The following is a 15,647-nucleotide window of genomic DNA, read 5'->3' on the forward strand; positions in this document are numbered from 1 at the left end:
TTAGCAGGGAACGGGAGACATGCGATGGGTCTGTAGCTGGCAGGAAGGAGAGGGTCTAGGGTAGGCTTTTTTAGAAGAGGTTTAATGATAGCCTCCTTCCAGACAGAAGGGTAGATGCCCGTTGCGAACATTGCATTACAGATGGTGGATAGTGAAGGGGCGATGGATTCAGGGATAAGATTAAGAATGCCAGGAGGGCAAGGATCAAAGGGTGAACCTGATTTGGTTCGGGCAATCAGGGGTTGGATGAGTTCCTGCGTAGTGGCTTCGAAGACTAGGAAGGATGGGGCATTATCGGAGGTAAGTTTCAGAGTGGAAGTGGGAGAAGGGTCAGGGGAGAAGGTGGTGAAGATGGCTCTGACTTTGTCTTCAAAGAATTTGGCCAAAGCGTCCGATAGAGCCTGTGATCCTTCTGGGCGAGGTGCGAGGGGATTAGATAGGTAACTGACCACCTGAAATAGTTTACCTGTCGAGTTTTTGGCCTGATTGATTTGGTTGGTGTAGTAGATGGTTTTCTCTACTGTTATGAGTTTTTTGTAGTTGGATAATGCGTTTTTGTATGTGATTTTGTCAGGGGGACTGAAGTGGCAGCGCCACTGCCTTTCTAGGTTCCTGCAGTATTGTCTCTGCAGTCGGAGCGGTTCGGTGAACCAAGGGGCAGAAGGGAGTTTTCTACTTCGGTGTGAGATTTTGATGGGTGCTAACTTATTGCAAGCTACATTTAAGTTGTTCAGGTAGTTAGCAGATGCTACTATGGGATCCTGCTCATTTGGAATTAAACTGTCCCGCATTATCTGTGTGAGATCGTCAAGATTAATGTTTTTCCAATCTCTAAAATTGGTAGGAGAAGAAGGTGTAGAAGGGGAAGTGCTGGAGTTAGTTGGGATGGAAAAGCATACGGCGACATGATCCGTCCAAACTAGTGGAGTCACCCTAGTGATGGAAATCGTTGGGTTGTTGGTAAAGAGTCCGTCCAAGGTGTGTCCCGCCGTATGGGTGGGTTCTTTAACAATTTGTAGGAGACCAGCTGCCGTAAGGTCATTGATTAGTGTTGAAGTATCGGGGTCATCAGTGGCTTCTAGATGAAAATTGAAGTCACCCAGAATGGTGAAGTGTGGGGATCCTATTGAAGCCTCGATTAGGTTGTCTAAGAACGAGAGGAATTTGGATCTGGACCCAGGAGGGCGGTAGATTAACATGCCTTTGAATGATGTTCTACCGGAGAGGCCTATCGTAAAGAGCAGTGCTTCGCACTCGGAGTAGTTTGACTCTGTTGTTGTAATTTTGAAATGATCTTTATAAAAAATAGCTATTCCTCCACCCTTTCTTTTGGGTCTGTCTAGCTTGCATACGCAGTAGTTGCTGGGTGTAGCATCTCTGAAATCAGGACCGGAGGAATCGTCACCCCATGTCTCTGTAACAAATAACAGGTCTAATTTATGTGAGTCAATGAATTCGGCAATTTCAAATTTGTGTTTCGGCAGGGACCGTACATTTATGAGTGCTGCTAACACTTGACGGGGAGAGGTTATGTGAGGAGCAGACATATCCTCGGTGCATGTGGGACATTTGAGTGGTCCTATGCAGGGGTTTGTATAGTTGAAGTGAGGTAAAGTGTGAGCTACCTCTGCTATAGGTCTGATGCTTAGGAGTTGGGCAGAGGTGTAGGTTTGTACCAGCGAGTTTTGAGTGGGCCGGGAGAGCGGTGGAACAGGGGGGGTGGCCCTGGCCCCGTCCTCGGCGCGGACGAGCGCAGACGAGCTTGCCTTATGCGCGCCGAAGGCGCGCAATCGTCGGGCCCGCTGCGTTTCCGGATCCGAAGCATATTAAATAGTGGTGAGGAGGAGTGTAGCGAGGGGCGTGGTCCGCGAGGTTGGGCGTGACCGCTTCCCGGAGTGCGGCGTTGCTATGGCAACCCTAGTCCGCGTCAGCGTTTACTCGGCTGAGCGGGGGAGTGCTCTGAGCAATTGGCAGGTGAAGTCAACAAGTTTAAAACACAGAGTATTAACAATTAAGTGACAGCATAAGATCTCCCGGCTTCCGCCTCAGGAGAGAGTTCTAAACAACAAGCGCTAGTGATCAGTGCGAGGTTAAGAAGGCTGGCGGGGGCGTGGTCCGCGAGGTTGGGCGCGACCGCTTCCCGGAGGGCAGCGTTGCTATGGCAACCCTAGTCCGCGTCAGCGTTTACTCGGCTGAGCGGGAGAGTGCTCTGAGCAATTGGCAGGTGAAGTCAACAAGTTTAAAACACAGAGTATTAACAATTAAGTGACAGCATAAGATCTCCCGGCTTCCGCCTCAGGAGAGAGTTCTAAACAACAAGCGCTAGTGTAACAACCACTGGAATCTCCCAACTCCCTGTGGCTTGTGACCAGCTGTTGGTGAGCCAATCCTGGAATGGGCGCATGTGTAGGCAAGCGTGAGGGATGAGTGGGATACATGATGCCATCATCCCCATTATTTTCATTACCTTCCTCACCGTCAGAGACTGTCCCCTCTGGTAGAGGGCTGTTTCGTTGTGGATAGCTTGTATCCTGTTCTGTGTGGGATAAGTCTTTGCGTCTTTTGTATTCAGTCTTGCTCCCAGGAAGGTCTTTCTTTTTCTGGGGTTGTTGATTTTTTGTGGTTTATCAAGAAACCCAGGCTTTGTAGCATTTGAATTGTTTTTTGAACATTATAGTGGCATATTTGTTTTGTGCGTCCCTTTATTAGTCAATTGTCCAGGTAGGGGTACACATGGATTTTTTCTTTTCTAGGTGCGCCGCCACTGCGTCCCAACACTTTGCGAACACCTGTGGAGCTGATTTAATCCGAACAGGAGTACCTTGAATTGGTAGTGTGTTCCGTTGGGTAGGTACTTTCTGCGTCTTTTGTTCATTGGCATATGTAAATAGGCGGCCTTGAGGTCTATTGTTGCTAGAAAATCCCCCTTTTGGATTTGTGGGATTATTTCTTGAAGGGTACAAATTTGAAGTGTGTTAGTATAAACTTATTTATGAATCGTAAGCCCATGATTGGCATTAGGGTTAGATCAGGTTGTGGTACAAGGAAGTATGCGGAGTAGTTTCCTGTGTGCCATTCTTGTTTTGGTACTATTTCTATTGCCTGTTCTAGATACAGTTCTTTGATCTCTGAGTTTAGAAGTGTTTGTTCTGATTTGGCAAATTTTCTTGTTTTCGGTGGATTTGTAGGTGGCATTTTTGTTGGCTCTATGCAATATCCATGTTGTACCAAATTTAATATCCATATGTCCGTTGTGCACCTTTTCCATTTGCTGTGGAAAAAGGATATTCTTCCCCCCACTGGTGTTCTGTGAGGGACCTTATTTGTGTTGTCAGTTTGAGCCATTTCCTTTCCCTCTAGAGGATTGGCCTCTTCCTCTGCCTTTACCTCGCCCTCGAAGGGGCTGCTTCTGTTGCTGCTAGCCCTGGTAACTAGATTGTTGACCCATCTGTTGGTTTGGGATCTGTCCCGGAGACTGTTGTGGCATCTGCTGGCTTTGGCTGAAGCTGCCTCTACCTGTGGTTTTCCTATAGAGAAACCCCCTCTTTGCTGCAAGGTCCCCATTGCCCTTGCGGTTTCATTGTCCTTTATAATTTGTTGAAGGGATTCATCCACTTCTTTGCCAAATAGAGCTTCCCCGTTAAGGGGCCTGTTGATGATCGATGTCTGAACTTCTTGTTTAAATCCAGAAATCCTGAGCCAGGCATGCCTTCGGAGTATGGTTCCCGTGCACATTTGCCTGCTTGCGGTATCTGCTGCATCTAGTGCAGATTTTAGGCAGGTGTTAGCCACATCAATTTCCTCTTGGATAACTTTTCTTGTCCTCCTCTGGGAGTTTGTTAAACAGCTCCTCAATTTCATCCCACTGCCATATCTGTTTAACAGGGCATTTGAGTTGGCAATGCACCACTACTTTGCTACTTCTTTCTCCATCCTTCTGCCCACCAAGTCCATCCTCTTGCTCCTCTTTTTCTGGTGGAGGTCCTGAGTTGGAGACTGCATTTGCTCTCCTGGCTGTTGTTATGATGATAGAGTCGAAGGTTTCTTCGTTTTCCTCCTCCGGTACATTTCCGTATTCCTTGTGGTCTTCGCCTCGAGGTTCTGGTGTCGGTGGGAATTCGAGGATACCTTCTTCCTCTCCCTCGGTGTCTTCAGCCTCTTTGGCACAGACATTTTCCGGTTAAGCCTCCAGTGTCTTAGGGATTCGAATTTTCTTTAATGATTCGTCAAATTTCTTTTTTCTCTGTAATAGCGCAGCCATCTCTTTCCAAAGCCTTTAATTTTTCTTTTCGACTTCGAGGGTTCGTTCGGAATTGGAGGCCAGGGACTTCCTTTTCTTTTTCCTTTTCTTTTTGGCGTTGGCGTTAGTTTTCAGCGTTGCACCCTTATTGGCGGGTTCGTCGTCAACCCTTGGCTTTGGAGACGTGTGCGATCTCTGGTCTTCGGTAACCTTTGGATGGGTTCCGAGGGGTTCTTTTGATCGTGGCTGACCTTTGATCGCCTTTGCTTGGCGTCGGGGCTGCCTTGGGCGTTTTTGGTTTGTGGCCCTTCGGTTCAGACGGATCTTTATGTCTTACCTTCTCTGTCTTCTTTTTCGACTCCTTCGCCATTTCTGCGCGGCTCTTTTCTGCGTCTTTTTCTAGAATTTCGACGTCCGATCCTTCGTATGTCGATTCTGCTGGAGCTGCATGCTACTCTTCATCGCTAGAGAAACCCATGTGCCTCATGGAAAGTTTCGTCGACTGCGACATCGTGGTGTAGTGGACCAGTCTCTGGTTCTGACGCATCCGGACAGTCTTGGGCAGGAACGCTGCACAGGCCTCACAGTCTTTGTCCTGGTGATACTTGGGCAGGCAGAGATTGCACATGGTTTGTGGATCTCGTTGTGCATATTTGTGGTGGCACTTTGGGCAGAATTTAAAAGGGGTCTTCTCCATGGCCCTACCTCACCATTTGTGGGCCGGAATGGTTCTCTGGTGTTGAAATGGCCGCTCTGCTTCTATGACTATGGCGTAGTTGCTCGATGTTTCTTCGTTGATATTTCAATGACGATTTTCCTTTCCTGGAAGTTTATTTGGGGGAAAACACAAACTTTTTTTGGAGCTTCCGTCTGGCTTCCAGACCCAACAGCGGAAAAAAGAATCTGAAGCTGGCCACCACACACGTCGACCTCCAGGATACCGTCTGACGACACACAGGGGACGTACCTGGCACCAAATGGTGGTTGACAGCGACCAAAACAAGAAAATATAAACAAAACAAAGACAATTCTGGACCCAAACACTAGATGGCGGAATGATGCACAGCATGTGAATGCAGAAAAGGATTCACACTGCAAAACCAATGTTATGCCTCACTACTGGAGAATATATGATAAACATGTCTCTTTACACCACTGCATTTAAGGATATCAAACCCTCACTGACTTCTACCCTGGTGGTTGTTAAGATTTTATATACTGTAACTGGTGCTTCTCCCATGGGCTGTTGCTCCATAATCTATTACAGTGCAGGCTGAAGAATGACATTCCAACTCCACATATTTATCAAAAATCTACAACATGTCAGCACAGCTACTTAAACCAGTGACTGAGAGGAAGTCCCATGTCAGAATAGTATCTTGTCCTACAAAATGAGAAGAAACAAAGGCAAGCAGTTTGCAGCAAGACCATGCAAAATGATTCTGTGCATTGCAAGGACTGCATTCAGCTACGTTGGAGATTTTACCTTTTCTCCATCTCCTGCTTCATATCGATGCCCTGTTTTTCTAACAATTCCCTCTGCGCGAAGGTCCAATCCACAGGCTCAGAAGGTGTTTCAGCTGATGGAGTCTTCTCGCGCTCTGCCCGAGCCTGCTCAGGGTGGTTAAATCGAAACACATGATTTTTCCCCATGATGATACGGTTTCCTAATCAGAAAGGAAAGATTACAATTTTTTATTTAAAACATAAAACACAAACTGCCAAATTACCAGTGGAGCCTTGTCTATACAGCAGTATTTGATCCAAGCAGCTTGGGAAATTCATTGATTTTGCCTCTTCAATTACATTCATATTACCTATGATGTCCTACAGATGTAGCACTACCGCCTAAGAAGTATATAGTTATCTGTAACAGCCACACCAACCTGTGGGATCGATGGATTCATGCAAATGTAATCTTTTAATAGCACTGTATAAGAACAGTAATTGAAAAAACTATTAAAAATAAAAATGGTAATTACAAACACACGTCGTTCTCATTTCCAAAACACTCGTTTTTAAAATATGAAAACATATGATTTCCATAGTATACAGACTCACACAAAGGAAACATTGTTTTGTATCTCTTACCCTAGCAAAAGACCTACCACAATTGAAGCATGCCACACAAACAGTTGGATTCACTGCGACAGTTACTCCCTTCAGTTTATCTTGATGGTCTACTGAAAGATGTGAAGCCTGCTTGAGTTTGTATGGCATTCTCAGGAAGGTTATTTTATTAACTTAATTAAGATATTAATAGAGAATTTGTGTCAGTTATTTTTTGCTACGGTATTATAACATCTTCATCAATAGTAATAAAGCTAGAATAAAATTGTAATTTCATCCCTTTTAGGGAAGAGGAAGACAGTAAAGAATAGAAGCAATATGGCAAGAACGAGCTTTGTCTATATACTCTGGAAAATTAAGCGATTTGGAAATGATCATTGTAGGAGAGAAAAGGAGGGAGAGAAGAAGAGAGGGAGACAGAAGAAGAAAGAGTGTTTGGTGTTCCACGCTGCTCTTTCATTAATTATCGCAATGGAAATTCTCAACAAACATTTATAGAAGGCAATGGTGTCCTGCCACAAACACGTTGGAGAAATCCCTTATTGATGAATGAGAATGAATTAAAAGTGAAGAGCCAAAACAAATAGCTCCTTAACAATTCTTTTGAGATGCCAGCACTTAATTGGTTAGGTAGCCAATATTCCTTTCCCACTGCAATGGGAAAAGTTCTGACTTACGTAGAAAAGGAGGACAGACTGATAAGCTTTGAGCTATACTCCGCAATATAACAAAAATTCAGGTATGTGCAGATGGGAAAAGATGCATATGCAACCCAGACTCAATTATAAAGACAAGGATGAAATGTGTCCTAAAATAAATAAATCTACAAAAATGTGTTTCATTAACTGTTGGGAAAGACTATTTCTGTCCCATGATTTTGTGTGAGATGGTCCGGGTTGAGGTGAAGCTTCTCATGTGGGACTAGAGACATCTCCATGAGTGTTGGAAACCATGGTTGTAGAGTTTCCTGACCTCCAATGGAAGTAGTGGGAGACGAGGAAAAATTATGCAAATATCCTCGAACAATTTACCCTTAGAGCATTGCCCTTGGATTGATGGTGTTGATATATGCTTACGAAGTATGGGCATTTCACGTTTTCTTTTGTTGCAAACAGGTCTATTTCTGGAAATGCCCACTTTGAAAGTATGGTTGAAGCACACTGGGGTGAATCTCCCATTAGTGGACTTGTTGCATTCTGCTTAGAGAGTCCTCAATTTGATTGCTTGTCCTTGGGAGATGTTCTGCTAGCAGTTGAATGATGTAGTGTATAGCTAACTTCACCAAATCAAAGTAGAGAGCGAGGACTAGATAAGCTAGTCCAGATCCCCAGGATTATATGTCAAAATCAAAAAGGACTAGCTATGTAAGGGGGAAGGGAGACTCAAAGAGGTACGCATGCCGGCAAACCAGTAGGTTTGTTCATGAAGCCCTCACCCACCAACCTAATTGGTGGCATGCTTCATCATCGGGCCCACCACAGTGACACCGAATGTGTCCCGGGTGTGCTTCGACGCCAGGTTACTGCGGAGCTTGTATGTTTGCTGAGTGTGCAGTGTAGTGAGTGAGAAAGTGAGTTTAAAAGCTATACAGTGGGTCCCAGTACCCAAGGGTAAATGGATAAACTTTAATAACGGGCCACTGTTAGCGATTAAAAGGCAATTGGACGTGTTGGAGTACGAATTAAGACCTCCAGCGTCCTGTGTGGTCTACATGTTTCAGCCAGGCCTTTTTTAATTTAAAACTGCCTTTCCTCAGGACCAATTGAGTATGTGATAAAGGTGCAATTTAAATAAAAATACTAAATTATAGTGATTGTGTTATTGGCTATGTGCCGCACTCTCTAAGGTGCGATTATATGTAAGAGGGGGATTCCCTCTAACTTTAACAGGCTATTTGCTGTAAAAAGCTTCCTTGGGTCACCTGGCAGAGAAAGAGACCGGAATTGCCGGTCTAGATCCTCCTTGGACCTATCGTCCTTCTGCGGTGCCCGGTGAGATAATTGGAGAGTGTGTCCCCTTCCAGTTTTGGTAAATAATATATAGATATTATATTGCCTGTTCGAATTAGGACAACTTTGTGCTGTAGGTGAATTGGAAAGACTTTCATTGCAAGATGAACAGCTTGCAGCTCTAGGTGACAGATATGGAGATGTTTCTGTTTGGAGATCCAAACTCCATGAATAGTAAGGTTGTGGAGATGTGCTCCCCAACCTATGTGGAAAGCATCTATTGTTAGAACTATTTGGGGAAATGGGTCCTGAAATAGCCACCCCCTCGATAGATTGTGTGGATTCCACCATTGCAGAGAGTGATATCTGTGGCTGTTTACCAACACCAGATCATGAAGTTGACCCGGTTATGGAGTCCATTGTAGTGAGAGACATTGTTGTAGTGGTCTCATTTTTAGTCTGGCATGTGGACTATGTAAATGAAAGATGCTATCATGTCTAGAAGTCTGAGAAATGTTTTGGCAGTAATGTGAGTTCCTTTTTGAAACTGTTGAATTAATGTTATTATGCTGTGTATTCTGTCAGTGGTGCCGAACATTGCCCCTAGATACGACTGGGTAGCTGCGGGTTGAAAATGAGATTTTTGTAGGTTGATGGTAAACCCTCGTTGATGTGGTAAATTTAGGGTCTCTTGAGGATTTTTTTTGCTATGGTTATATGTGTTAGCTTTGATTAGCCTATCGTCTTGATAAGGGAAGATATGAATGTTTTCTCTGTGCAGATGTGCTGCCACCACTGCCAGACATTTTGTGAATACTCTTGGTGCAGTGGTAATACCAAAGGGGGGGGGGGGGCTTGGATTGATAATGGTTTCTTAGATATTGGAATCTTCAATACTTCCATATTTTTGGGAAAAAAGGAATTAAAGTGAATATACTCCTGTCCTGTGAAATGGTTGTGGAGCTGGTTCTATTGCTTCTTTTTGCAACAAAGCTGTTTTCTCTTGTTGCAGAAGGATTTGATGTTGTGTGGATAGTTTGTTTTTGGGTGGTGGGATATTTGGAGGAGTTGTTATGAGCTCCAGACAACACTCATGTTGGATATGGTGAAATACCCTTTGATCTATTGTAATTGAATTCCAATTTTTAAGAAACTGTTGAAGACGACCCTCAACAGGTGTTAGGTGCTGTGGGGGAAGGTAAAGTAGTCATTGTTTGTTAGTGGTATTTGAGGAACAGGTATAGTTTCTTCTGCCTCTTCCTTTAAAAATGCTACCTCTGTAGAAGGTTTTTGTTGTTAATACGATACCGATCAAGACAATACAGTCGCAAGAAGGGAAGCCCGCAGGAGACTCAAAGTGGAGCGCGAGATTGAACATCCAAACGCGTCGGCAGGAAAAACTATTTGAATATCGCGCTGATGACCATGCGCAGTTTCACCAAGAGGAGGAGTCACACGGACTCCAAGAAAACTTCTTGGAACAAAAACAACTTGTAATCATCCGAGCCCAACACTAGATGGCGGACTTATGCAAAGCATGTATATCTACAGCATACATGCCTCGAACCTCGGATTTCCCTGCTCAATCTCCAAGCATGTAGGTGAAGGCTTTGGAGATTGGAGCACTATTCCCACAAATTCCTCATAGGGAGAGACAGCCTGGCCTGAATGGAGGGTGTAGTGGAGGACATGTGGAGAAGTGTAGAAGTTACACATACCACACCATTCTTGGCCAATTCGGGGCTATGAGAATAACTTCGGCCCAGTCTTGGCACATCTTCCTCAGAACCCGAGGAATCAAGGATATGGGAGGAATGTGTAATGTAGCTGAAAGTTTCACCTCTACAAACAGTGTCCCCCAAGGATCCCCATAACTGATACTGGAGGATGCACAACAAACAGCTGGAATTCAGCATCTTCGGAAAAGGCAAATAAGCCCACCAGAGGAGTGTCTCATTGGGCTAAAAGGTCCTGGATTGCCTCCAGCAGAAGATGCCACTTGTGGTCGGCAAGATAGCATTTGCTCAGACTGCTGGATCTGACATTCAGAGACCCACTAGGTGATTGGTGAGGAGCCACATTCATTCAAGTGTGGCCATGACTACAGTCTCAATGGTTCCAGGCGAAGGAGGGGAGACCCTACTTCTGTGTATTTTTTAATGTACCACATGGCTTTTCTGGTGTCCATCATGATATGACCAAACCAACCTTGGATGAGGAGGAAGAAGCCCCAGATCTCCTGAGCCTTTAGTTGTTCCGCCCTCCCCCCTCCAACATACTACGTTGGAGGCATCCTTCACTTTAGTAGCTCCGATAAGAGAAGGAGTGAAGCCCATCTCTTAGCACAGGATCACCTCCCACCTCCCCCCCCCCCGCCCGCCCCCCATCAAACCACTTCCTCTGCAGTGCTGGGGGAAATCACTACAAGTCTCCCCTATACTGTAGCCTCTGACTGCAGAGGCACCACTGCAGGACCCTAAACTGCCAATGTGTTTGCGCCACTCAGAATGCAGGAAGCCAGCAGGCCTAGGAATCTTAGGGACTTCAAGGACTAGAATTCCCACACCTTGCTGGACAAAGGAAACCATTTCCTGGATGTCAGTGATCCTTTTCAGTGAAGGGAAGTCGTGCAGTGGGGTGGTGCCCAATACTACCCATTAACTGGAGTCTGTGGGAGGGCTGCAGGTAAGATTTGGGGTCATTGATTGAAAAGCCAAGGTCGAACACCAGGGATGCTGTTGACAGATGGTACGACACCTCCTCTGCCCAACCGGCTCTCATCAGACAGTTCAAATACTGGAATATTGAGATGCCCAACCTTCTGAGATGGGTTGTCACTGCCTTCACCTTCCTGAAGACTATGCCAAGCCAAAGGGTTGCTATTGCAAATTGGTAGGGAGTAGAAACCACCCCAAATTGCAAGTAGTTCTGATGTGACTGCAGGATAGGGGTGTGGAAGTGTGCATCGGGCAGGTTGAGTGATAGCATCCAGTCTCTAAGTTCCAATTCCACTAGTACTTGAGCTAGGTTCAATATCTTGAACTTTGAGGAAGGAGTCAATTCCCTGAAGTGCAGGATCCGACGCAAACTGCCATCCTTTTTGGACACTTTAGGAAGTTGGCTCGGTTTAGAATATACCAAAATGAGGTATAGTGTGCACAGAGTCCAGTGGAACCCCAAAGGTATGCAGAGGTAAAAGTAGATATCAACATACTCTCTATTTGTGGTAGTGTGGGCGAGCAGTAAGGCTTTATCAGAGGGTAGTGTTAAGCATTTGTTGTACACACTCAATCAGCAAATGATGTCACACACTCAAAGACTGAATTCAGACCAACTTTGTTTGTATAAAAATATTAAGTTATATTATTTTTACAACCAAGCCAAGCCTGGCATAGGTAAGTGAAATAAATGCTTTGCAAAATCATATGAAATGTTTTACAATTGAATGCAGGTTCAAATGCAATTGATTGTAATACAGGTAAGTTAAAATGTTGCAATTACTTTTCAGACTACTTGTTAAGTTACTTGTTCTACTCTATATGCCTAGATATCACGCAGGGACATTTCCTAGAGAAAATGTAATTAAAATCAGCTTTGCACAGTTATAGTTTTTCAGGTTTTCATACAAACCAACTCCACACTTAGAACATTTTTCAAGGGAAAACAGTCAACGTATTCCTATGGAGAGAAACAAAGTTATCGGTTAACAGGTAAGTACTCTTTGGGGTTGAGTTTCTGGGGTTAGAACAAGGGTTCTCCCAGGGTCGGGGATGCACTCTCAAAACACCCTCAGCAGTATTAGGGCAGTCGGGTGCAGGGTGCTGAGGCCCAATGTTATCCAATAGGGGATAGGGGCCTCCGGTTGGTAGCTGCTCACGAACAGGCCACAAGGTTGAGGGAGCAAAGCTCCTGGGGTTTAGCTCAGGGCATAGGGGGTTCCGAGTTAGCAGCCAATGTACAACCGCAGCAGCACAGGGGCAGCTGGATGTAGGGTGCTGTTTTGGCACCGGGAAATTCTTCTGGATGTGACTGCCAGTTGGAAGATGTAAGTTGGGATGCTGGGACACCGTCGGTTGGGCCACCTAAAGCTGTGGAACTTCGGGTGCAGTGGCGTTGGGTTTTCTAACCAGCTCCAGTTGGGGGGGAAACCTCCAGAAATAGGCTGCAGGCTTTTCTGGGAGATTCAAGGCAGGTCAGAGACCACCAGTTATCAGGCCAGGATCGCCGGGGAGACCTCCTCGTGGTTTTGGGCCACTCAACCTCGGGCTGTGGGTGTGTACTGCAGAGTGGTGCAGGCTCGCAGATTTGGCCAGATCCAGAGTCTGTAGGTGAGCAAATCCGGTACTCATGGGAGACAGTCTTTTCTGTGGAAGGCAGGGCAGGTCCTCGGGGTTTTTGAGGTTGCTGGCTGCAGGATACACCAGGATGTCTGCAGATTCGAGGTGGGAACAGGCCAGTAGGGCTGGGGCCAAGACAGTGGGAGTCCTCCTCTTCTTATCTTCAGCACGGCTCTTCGTCCCTTCTTTTCTTCTTGCTCGTTTCTTGTCTGAGGAGGCAAGGTTCGGGGTGGCCCCTAAATACTAAACTTTGGGACGTTACAGGAAGGTAAAGGTTGGGACCAATGGGTCCCTTACTCTGGGTGGGAACACCGCCCTGTTATGCCATCCTCCAGTGGGAGGGGGGGGGGGCATATGACTTACTCTGGTTGGCTGCCCCCCCCCCCCATATATGCAAGATGGCAAGGACAGAGAGTTGTGCTTCACCTCACCTCCTCCACCTGAGGGGTGGGGTGGACAAAGATGGGCACACCTCCTTTTCTCATTTCGTTTTCCCGACGATTCTCCTGCCCAAAGTGGGGGTCAGAACCAGTGGGGACCAGTTGCTGGAAGCAGTAAGAGGATTGGGGAAGCTCACAAAGGCGGCAAGCCTTTGAAGCTTCCCATTCCTGGACCCTGCTCATCCTGGGGGAGGAGGCTTAACACCTTTTCCCAGGATGTGCATTGTTTCAGACCCCCGAGAGCAGCAGGCTCGCGACCTAGGGGTCCAGAAACATGTCTGGTGGTGGCAGCTGGCGAGCAGCCACTCAGCCTCGACACTACTGTCAGGTCGTTTTTCAGGGGGCATCTCTAAGATGCCCTGATTGTGCATTTTTCATTAAATCCCACACTGGCATCAGTGTGGTTTAATATGCTAAGAAGTTTGATATCAAACTTTCCAGTTTTCAGTAAAGCCATTATGGTACTGTGGAGTTCGTAATGACAAACTTCCAGCACCATATACTCGTAATGGCATTACTGCACTTACAATGCCTAAGAATTGATTTAGACACTGTAGGGGTACAGGGCTTTTGCACCTGTACCCTCAACACTGCTATAGTGCATCTAGCTAGAGGGGTGGCTGACCTATGCCAGGGCAGTGGGTTGTAGGCATGGCACACACAGATGTGTGCCATGTCGACTCTTTACTTTGTTTTGCACAAAAACACACAGCCTGCAAAGGCACAGTGTGGGTGTAAAGGTACAGGGCCTCTAAGGGTGGCACAATAAGTGTTGCTGCACTTAAGAGGCCTTCCCTGGCCACAGTGCCCTTGATACCTGTGCTACCATTTACTAGGGACTGACCTCTGGCCAAAGAGTGCCAATTGGGTTTCGTTTTCAATGCAGTTTATGGAAAGAACATAGGCCCTGGGTATCTGTTTGGCAGGAACCCAGGGCACACTCAGCCAAAGCACATCAGCAGTTCAGCAAAAAGTGGGGGCAACCATGCAAAAAAGGGCACTTTCTTACAGACAGCAGAAAGTAACACAAGTAACATCCTTGGCCCTTTTCCTATATTAACCCCACTCTTTCTGTGCATAGGAATGACATTAGATACTGTTGCACTATGGAAAAGTGGTCTGGAGAGAGGAGGAAGAGGGGGGGAGGGGGCAAGGGGAATAGAGGGTGGAGCCTGATGAAAGGGAAGGGTGTAATTCATTATTAAAACTGGTTGGACCCACTGGTACGAAGTAATGATCTTCCAGGATGGAAGTAAGACACCCACCCTCCCACAGGCTCAGAGTGGGTTTGTTAGAGAAAACTAGGTCTCCTTTACTAGTGGGGTGGGAGAGGACAAGGAGGAAGGTTGTTAGGTTGATCTACAGCCTTTTCTTCTGGCTCTGCCGCTTTACTGTGTGACCAACCAATTAGGTTGTTGCTGGTTTATGACTGATATTGCAGTCACTGATGAAAGGAAAATCCTCTCACAGAAATGCTCAAAACAGGCGATAGTCTCTTGAGGGAGGAGTTCGTTGCAGACCAAGAAAGCAAGCCAGAGCCTTATTGGTCTTAAAGTGCTCCCATCCCTAATAAGCCTTATTGCCAAAAATACATGCCTCTTCGAATGCCAGGTCCATTAGGATCTCCTGGACGTCCCCTAAAAAGTTAGATGTTTGTAGCCAGGCATGTCTTTGAATAGTGATAAAGATGCCCATTGCCCGGACCACTGAATCAGCCTGATTTATTGATGTGTCAGAAGGCGTTTTGGCTTTCATGAGTTGCCTCTTGAAAATGTTTCTTAATGTCCTCCGGTCCACGAGACACCACCATTTGATCCATATTCTACAGGGCATGGGTATCACTTGAAAAGAGATAGCTGGCATTAAGTGACGTTAGGGCCATGCTCCCTGCAGAGAAGGTACTTTGCCCCCTACTTCTAGGCACTTAGATTCCATGTCAGATGGTGCAGTCAGGAAGGCTCCTTCTGATTCTACAGTGGAGCAGGAAGTCTGTACAGCCAGACTCTCCGGCGATGTGTGTTCTCAGAGGAAGGGTGGATTACCTGGAGCAGGACAACAGCGAAAGCCTACAAGCCTGCTTACCCCTGGGGAGGAATAAGGTTTCTTCTAGGCTTCCTAGACTGGCTCCTGAAGGGCATAATTGAAAGGGACAAGAGGTTCTACTGCAGATGGACCTCGGTGAAGATGTTGGTCTTGGAATTTCTCAGAAGCTGCAGCTCCAACACTTGACCAAGAGGATGTGGCACAACAACTGTAGAATCAGAAGGAGCCTTGTAAAATGCGTCAATGGGCATGCAGGACGGGGACGTGGAAACAGGTATCCTAGAAGTCCAACGCTACCATCCAGTCTCCGGGGTCTAGGACAGACTAGACTAGACCTGAGCCAGAGTGAGCACTTTAAAGTTTTTTGGAAGTAGATGAGTGCGCTAGAACAGTACAAAGCTCCTTGTCCTTTTAGGGCCCAGAAAGTAGTGGGAATAGCAACCACAGCTTACTTCAGGCACCAGAACACTCCTTCTCCCTTCACCAAGAGAGGCCCGACTTCCTCCCGGAGCAAGGCCAGGTGGTCCTTCAGCTGGTCTTAAGTCAGAGGCATGGAGGGAGGGTAAGC

General features: G+C 46.2%; 1 protein-coding gene across 15 annotated transcripts in view; it reads right to left on the minus strand.

Annotated features, from left to right (window-relative positions):
• Window positions 1–15,647, minus strand: part of KIF1B (kinesin family member 1B) — a 1,388,545-nt gene that overhangs the window by 926,220 nt on the left and 446,678 nt on the right. For all 15 annotated transcript variants that reach the window (XM_086921360.1, XM_086921359.1, XM_086921355.1 and 12 more), the window contains one exon: window positions 5,727–5,907. In XM_086921360.1, coding sequence (XP_086777486.1) covers window positions 5,727–5,907 — 181 coding nt within the window. The remainder of the gene's footprint in view (window positions 1–5,726; window positions 5,908–15,647) is intronic.

This window comes from Lissotriton vulgaris, chromosome 5 (assembly GCF_964263255.1).
Source record: "Lissotriton vulgaris chromosome 5, aLisVul1.2, whole genome shotgun sequence".
NCBI lineage: Eukaryota > Metazoa > Chordata > Amphibia > Caudata > Salamandridae > Lissotriton > Lissotriton vulgaris.